This window comes from Grammomys surdaster, unplaced genomic scaffold (assembly GCF_004785775.1).
Source record: "Grammomys surdaster isolate TR1022 unplaced genomic scaffold, NIH_TR_1.0 125977, whole genome shotgun sequence".
Lineage (NCBI taxonomy): Eukaryota > Metazoa > Chordata > Mammalia > Rodentia > Muridae > Grammomys > Grammomys surdaster.
Genome location: NW_021620793.1, coordinates 1,609,976 through 1,618,038, shown reverse-complemented (window position 1 = coordinate 1,618,038; position 8,063 = coordinate 1,609,976). Strand labels below are relative to the sequence as shown.

Here is an 8,063-nt window from a genome sequence, read left to right as displayed (position 1 = left end):
GGGGGAGAGAGAAGGAGAGAGGGGGAGAGAGGGGGAGAGGGGAGGGGAAGAGAGGGGGAGGAGAAGGGGAGAGGGGGAGGGGGGGGAGAAAGGGGAAAAGAGGGGGAGAGGGGGAGAGGGAGAGAGGGAGAGAGAAGGTGGAGGGAGAGAGGGAGAGAGAAGGGAGAGAGGGAGAGGGAGGGAGAGAGGGAGAGGGGGAGGGGGAGAGAGAGAGAGAGAGGGGGGGGGGGGGGGGGGGAGGGGGAGAGAGAGAAAGAGAGAGAGAGGGAAAGGGAGAGGGAGGGAGGAAGAGAAAGAAAGCAAGCAAGCTAGCTGAGCTGTGGTGGTGCACACCTTTGATCTCAGCACTCGGGAGGCAGAGGCAGGAAGATCTCTAACTTCAAGGCTTGCTGCTCTACTCAGTGAGCCCAGAACAGCCAGGGCTTCACAGAAAAAAAATATCTTGTCTTGGAAAAAAAAAGAAAAAGAAAAGGAAAAGAAATTGGAGGAAAGGAATGCCACTTGGTGGTAGAATACTTACCTAGAGTGTGTGAAACCTTTGGTTCAATCCTCAATATCCAAACAGAAAAGAAGAAAATAAAAGGATATTTCTCATTCAGAACACCTCCCACTCTGGGGAGTTCTTTCTCACTTTTCCTTAATAAATCTGTGTTTTGTCTCCAAAAAATAAATAGTATGTAAATAAATAAAAAGACAGAAAATAAGTGGCGAACCAGCCTGCGTCCATCTTGGGCTTAAAAGCCGTGGTGTAGTAACAACAGACTCGTTCCTGTTTATGACTAAACCTCTGTTTCGCCTGTCACTTTAACTACAGATAGCGCTGGACGGCCTGGGCCTGTTCCAGGAAAGGACAACTATATCTTTGTTTCAGAAGTTGTAACAGGCATCTTGCAACCTCACCTTCGTTTCCAAAGGTTATTATGACTGCCTGCAATGACCACCTTGTGATCATGCCTTTGCTTCAAAAAGTTATGATCGACTCATTGTGCTTCTATCCTGCTCCTATAACTCCCCCCATTTTCCCTCATTTGGAACCCCCTACTCCTGAGCTATTAAAGCCTTGTCTTCCTCACATCCGAGGCTGACCTCTTGAACCCCACTTATTGGGAGTTATCCTGTGTACAGGAATGAAAATGCTTGCTTTAATTGTTGTTTCAGTTACTTTGGCCATGATGATGTGGGTTGGTGGTCGGCCTTTCTCCTTGAATCTTCAGGGTTAACATTAGGAAAGGAAGAGACAGAGTGACCTTTCCTCTCCTCTTGACATCTGAACAGGCGCTTCACTCTTTCACTCAGATGTATTTTGTGAACGCTGACCAAATACCTGAAATGGCCATACACAAGAGACAGAAAGGCAAAGGCTTCCTTCTGGAGCATAGCCTGGGGAAGGGGTCTTAGCATGTGGACCCCCTTGGGTCATGAGCATGGCTGTAATAAAGATGGCTGAAGAGATGGCTCAGCAGTTAAGAGCAATGGCTGCTCTCCAAGAGGAGCTGGGTTAGATTCCCAGCACCCACATGGTGGCTCACAACTGTCGGAAACTCCAGGTTTAGGGGATCCAACGCCCTTGTCTTGTTTCTGCAGGCTTTGCATGCATGTGGCGCATAGACATACATGCAGGCAAAGCACCTATGGGTTTGGGTTAATGTTGAAGAAGAAAGAGGAAGAGGAGGAGGAGAAGGAGGAAGAGGAGGAAGAGAAAGAAGAAGAGGAGGAAGAGGAGGAGGAGGAGATGATGACTAAGAATAAGGACTTCCTCTTCCCTGTGAGACAACCTTTCACATTAAAAGACAGAATGGAGATATATCCTTGCTCTACAAGGAGAAAGGGGGCAGAGATAAGGGATCACGTGTTTTTCTAATCACAAGATGGGGGTCATCCTGACAGTGGGCAATCGTGACATGGCACCCCTCCCCCCCACCATGGTGATGGCCATAGCTTAGGCAAGAGGACTTTCTGGAAGGAAAGGGGCTGAGGTTCACTTTGCATTTCTACTCTTGAGTTACAGAAATCAACTTTGATGAACTATGGGATTCAGATGACTGGATTCTAGGTTTTGGTTGTTTTTTGTCTTTTGAGACAGGGTTTCTCTGTGTAACGCTGGCTGTCCTGGAACTCATTCTGTAGACCAGGCTGGCCTCGAACTCACAGAGATTCTTCTGCCTCTGCCTCCTGAGTACTGGAATTAAAGACATGTGCCACCAATTCCTGGCATCTCTAGGGATTTAGTGACAGTGTCCCTTTCCATAGTTGGGGCTAAACCTGGCAGAGAAGAATCTAGAACTATGCCAGCCAATATGTGGACACTTGTAGCTAATGAGCACTTAAGTCTTATGATTTTGTTCATTGATGGATTTATTTATTTTTATTTGGCACAGAGCCCCCCTATTTAGCCTTGGTTGGTCTGGAACTAACTTGCTGCATAAACCTTGAATTTACAAGATTCACCTGTCTCTGCCTCCTGAGTGCTGCAATTAAAGGCATGAGTAAAGGCATGAGCCATCATGCAGGTTAGAAGGCATGTTCTTTTGCATGTAGACCCATGTGCCACGACAGGCATGTGGAGGTCAGAGGACAACTTTGTATACGTCAGTTCTTCCCTCCTGTCTTAATGGTAGTCTCAGAGGCAACAGTCAGGCTGAGGCTCCCAGTAAGCCCCTTTACCCGGTGAGCTACCTCATGGGTTTAACTTTGCCCCCTTTTAAACACAAATTTATGACATTATCTATTTATTTGTATGTACTTGAGTGTGCATGCATGCAGGTGCCCACAGAGGACAAAGGTGGTAGTTAGCCACCTTACGTGGGTGCTGGGAACTGAACTTCATCTGTCTGAGCAATCTTTTCAAGCCCCACCCCCTAACTCTGTTCTTCAGGCAGCAGATAGATCCTTCTTTAAATGTTTACCATAGACTACCTGTGGCTGTCCCCATCAAATACCAAAGAGACCAGAGTCAGTGCCCCGCTGGTCAGGAGCAGAGGGACCTGGGCTCTGTGGGGATCAACTTCCAGGGGCCATCAGCTCTGCAGAGCTCACAGGGGGCACTGGGATGACCTGGCCCCAAAATTATACCCCTTGCTTATATCTTCACTTCCAATACCCTATTCTCGACAATTCCCAGACCGTGTCTCTTGGAGACTCTTGGCTAACAACTCATGGCTCCCACATGCTTACCTCATTGTGTGTACCTGGGGAAACTCACCTTTAAAACAAGATTGATTAACCTTACTGTGGATATTGGTCATGACCTTGGGTTGAGGCCGTGTGACACAGTCCTGAGTGTGTGTGTATGCGTGCGCATGTGCACGTGCGTGTGTCTGGGGTAGATGGGGGGAGGGAGTGCCAGGTCCTGAAGATGGGTTTGATGAGGATCAAGACCTTATGTTCAGAACAGTAAGAGCTTCATGACCATGAGGGCCACATGTGATCCACATGACTTGCGATCATGTCTCGGAAGCCACAAATACCACCCAGAGCCACGTAATTTCCCGTGGACGGCTTATTTTATTGCTCTTTATTTTGGCTCTTCCCCAAACACTTCTCAGTCTCCATCTTGGCTTCTTCTCCAGGAAGTTGATTCTGCCTGGTTCCCGCCATCTTCCTGCTGTCCCCACCGCACTTCACAGAGCATTTCAAAATTAACATTGAAACAGGAACTGGTGTAGCCCAGAACATCTGGGCCTAAGTTAAAAAAAAAACAAACCACACAGTGAGGGTAGGAAGAGCAAGGAGTCCACAGGGTGGGGCATCCACACTCGGGGGAGTCACACTGGATGAGTAAGTGAGATGGGACAGGCAGTGTCTGAGTCCTGGAGTTCCAGAAATTGCTGAAACAGCCAACAGGGAGAATTGTAGCACAATCTACAAAGACAAGCGGCCTCCATGTGGGAGGTGCTCACTTCCTCCTAACGCAGATAAAAATAAAAGCAGTAAAGTCACTTTAACCGAACACCACACACGAGGAAACCCCACATCTCCAGATCAGCTCCCTCAGAGGGGTGCCTGTGTTCTCTACTCTGGAGCAGGAGACAGGATTTGGAGCTTTGCTCTCAAGGGCAGGAACCACTGTCCCCAGAGACAGAGGATGACATGACAGCTTTGGAGGCTCTGGGGCCTGACCTGGCATGGCGCTGTAGGCCCAGCTGGATGGAAAAGCAGACACAGCCCTAGTTCTTGAAGGCAGCGACTGTTGTCTTGAATGCTTATTGAATATACTGGGTAGTGTTTCCAAAGAGCCTACCACAGCAAGGGGAAAGGACGGCCATGTAGATGTGAGTTTTGTCTGTTGGGGACAAGCGAGTCTCTGGCTAGCTTATTTTGTCAGAGTCCAGGTCTCTGCCCTCTGCTCAGTGGCATACGACCCATTGATTGCATAGCTGAGGAAGAATCCATGATAACAATCTTGTTCCCCTAAGAATGGAGGCCTGTAACCCTTTCTAAGAATGGAGGCCTGTAACCCTTTCTAAGAATGAAGGCCTGTAACCCTTTCCTTGGTTAAAAAACAGGACCGTTTAACCCTTCAAAGTAGAATTAATATTTCCTATCTTCTTGGCCTTAAAGGACCTTCTTTATTTTATTTTTTATTTTTTAGATAACCTTTATTTTACTTTACTTGTATGTGTGTTTGAGTGTGTGTATGTGAACCATCTGTGTGCAGAAACCCGTGGAGGGCAGAAGAGAGCACTGGACCCCCTGGAACTAGAGTGATAGGTAGTTGTGCGCCACCACCTGGGTGCTGAGAACTGAACCCCAGAACTCTGCAAGAGCAGCAAGTGCTCTGAACCACTCGACCTTAACCACAGACCCTAAAAAAATGTATTTATGTGTATGGGTTTGTGCACACGTGTGCAGCGCCCTCAGCGGCCAGAAAAAGGTATTGGATCCCCTGGATCTGGAATTCCAGACAGTTGTGGGTGTTAGGTCATCTTTAAGAGCAGGGAGCATTTTTAATTGCTGAGCCATCTCTACAGCTCCGCGGGGCCTTTCTAGTGAAGCAGAGGGGATAAATTTCCCTGTATCTGGATGGAAGGCCTTTGGAAAGTGTGCTGGGAAATTCCACTGCTGGAGCAGTAGCTAGCTGGGAAGTGACCACTGAGCTGGAGCACAGCCAGCATCCTTGGACACTGGGGCCAGCATCTAAGAGGAGGGACAGGCTGTTTCTCACCCTCAGGAGGCCTGAATCTGCCTGGTGGCAAAGAAACTGTGTAGCTGCTGGAGGGGCAGTGTCCAGAATAGAACAAGGGAAAAGAGGCCCACGGACTGGCCAGAGAATTGAGGACCAGGTGAGAGAACGGAAATAGCGCTGGCCGGCAGGAGCATCTTCATATACTGAATTTTGGACCGTGGATGCTAGTCTGAGACCTCCCCCTCCGCCCAAATTTGGGCAGGATGCATCCACAGAAAATGAAGAACTCTCCTCTGCTAAGACCTATTTCTGGAAGATTCTAAACTGAATGATTGGACCCTCAGGGAGTGGGGACTCAGTGTACCGGAATCTGTAAGGAATGAATGGGTGCAGGGAGCCCCAGGAGGACCTGAGGGAGGAGAGTCTGGAGTGATGGTACCATCTAAAGGATGCCAGGACTCTGGCCCTGGTCCTTGTGGTCTACCTTGATGGGTGACCTCAGAGCCTCCCTCTCTCTCCCCTCATTCTGATTTGGCGTAGAGGCTGAGAATTCTTGGGGGACAGTCTGACTACATGATTTGTTGAAGTCCGCTTTTCCCTGCCAGAGCTCTGCACACTAACCACAGGTCCTGATAGTTTCAGGTGGGGGGATGGTGGGGCTTACTTGGAGTGGCTTCAGTGGACACTGAGGTCCTTCTCCAGGGGACAGTAAGGCACATATATCCCCCAATCCCACCCGCTTCTTGTAGGGAAAGGTCTTGGGGGCACAGGAAGGACCAGGAGACCGCAGGGGAGGAAGAAACGTCAGGGTCCCTCGCAGTCAGGGCACCATGTGCCACCACTTGAAGGTGAAGGGCTTCCGGCGGACATTGGTGCCACAGTGAACCTCTCCCAGGAACTTGTGGTAGGCAGAGATATCATCGATGAAAGTGCAGGCAAGGCCCAGGGGCTCCAGCAGGCCTCGAACATGTGTCTCTAGACAGCACACCTCTTCCACCTGGGGCCCGAAGGGCTTGGGGATGCCCAGGTCTTTGTCTAGCACGATCATGTTCACCTGGGAGGGAGGGGAGCAAGTGTTTAGGGAGCAGCCACTGTTTGCCTGCGGGTGTCAAGGCCCTCGAGTTATAGTCCTATGTAGGAAGTGTTATCAGGGATCCTCCTTTAGAGGTGGGGAAACTGAGGCACAGATTTTGAGCTAAGCCTGGTTTGTGCCGTGATATTTTTTGCAAAGCACTCTCCTATCTGTAATGGGCAGGGGACACATAGTGAGAAAGCAAGGTTAAGCATGTCACCCCCAGCAGGGAACAGAGGAGCTCAGAGAGGGTAAGTGCCAGAGGTGAGGTGGCACAGCATGGCACAGCAACTCAGCTGGGCTCTTCTTGGGCTGGCTGTACCCTGTTAGGGGTGGCTTGAGGGGATGAGGCTGGAGTGTCTCACCATGTTAGGGAAGAAAGCCCTGGCCTGGCGGTCTTCATCCATCTTGAAGAGAGCAGGCAGGTCAATGATGTCCTTCTCAGTCAATGCCAGCTCCTTCTTAAGGATGTCACGGTTCCAGTCCAGACAGCGCTGGGGGAGGGGGAAAGGGGAAGCATTGAGGTCAGGGGACACACACCTGCTTAGCTGGCATCCCTGTCACCTCTCCAGCATCTCTCCACCAGAGATAAGGGAAAAATAATTTTTTTTTGAGACAGATCTCTCTTTGTAGCCTTGGCTGTCCTGAAACTCTCTATATAGACCAGGCTGGGCTTGAACTCACAGAGATCCACAGGTGCTAGGCCTAAAGGCGTGCCCCACTATGCCTGGTTTAATGGTCCATTTTTCAAAAATGACTCGAGGAAGAGCTACACATGAACAGAAAATGCTAGACTCTTGTTAATGCTTGCTAGTCTAGTCACCCCCTCCACCCAACTTAAACTTTCCAGTAGAAAATGCTAGCATGAGCTTGCCTACAGCCAGCAGCTGTGACAGCCACGTTCCTGACAACTGTAAAAACGCAGTAAACCAGAGACTGAACTCAGCACAGTCCTCTCTGAAAACCAGACAAACTTAAATGACAGAGACCCAGGTGACCAGCAGGATTGTTTCTTCCTGCTTACCCAGCTCATGAGGCAAGCCGGGAGGGGTGGGCCTTAGAGCTTAAACTCTTCTCAGCTGTCAATCACTGCCCCCCCCCCCAAGCTGGGCTTTGCAAAGCTGTAAGATAAACTGCCTGGCTTTGATACCCTGCTTTTCCAGAGCTCTTACTACAGTGTGTGTGTGTGTGTGTGTGTGTTTCTTACAGGGATCATATCATGGATGGAAAGTCAGAGGTCAGCCCCAATGAGGTCCAGTAGGTCCTGCTTCAGAGAGTGGTTGGGTTGTACCAACTTCTCTGAGCTTCAGATGAGAGCCAACTGGTGATCTCTTGCCACTTCCTTCCACCTCAGTGGTTAAGCCGTGTGTGTGTGGGGGTAGGGGGTGTTACAGTGACTCATGACTGAGCAAACTGATATTGGGAAACTCCCCGACCATGGTCATCAGTTCAGGTTGACCCCAAGGAAGAATGAGATGCAAGGTCCTGTTCAAATGCCACAGGGCATCTAAGAGCTCTGTTTTTGAGGATGCTGTGCTGGTATTTATGTGAAGCTTTGAACCTCCGCAGTCATGAGGGTACCTGTGCATACCAACCAATAGAGCTAGCACAGATGGCGCCCTGATCAGCCTGTGCCTGAAGTCCACACAACCACAGAACTTTGAACAAACTCCACCCAACCCTGACCAGGCCCTGTGTTGAGACTACTGCCCCCTTTCCTCACTTCCATTGCCTGACTCAGTTGCCCACTGTGACCCACATCCTGATAGCAAGGTCAGGGCAGGGTCTAAAGATAAAGTCTGCCCTGTCTGGACAAATAACTCTGTGAGAGAGAAACTTTGGGTTTGCAGGTAACCGGAGTTAAGT

General features: G+C 49.7%; 1 protein-coding gene across 1 annotated transcript in view; it reads right to left on the bottom strand.

Moving 5' to 3' along the window:
• Positions 1-3,484: 3,484 nt before the first annotated feature.
• Positions 3,485-8,063, bottom strand: part of Padi2 (peptidyl arginine deiminase 2) — a 42,995-nt gene continuing 38,416 nt past the window's right edge. Inside the window, exons 15-16 of the mRNA XM_028753961.1 lie at positions 6,563-6,691; positions 3,485-6,179 (exon numbers count right to left, since the gene is read on the bottom strand). Of these exons, the coding sequence (XP_028609794.1) occupies positions 5,946-6,179; positions 6,563-6,691 (363 nt within the window). The 3' untranslated portion in view covers positions 3,485-5,945. The remainder of the gene's footprint in view (positions 6,180-6,562; positions 6,692-8,063) is intronic.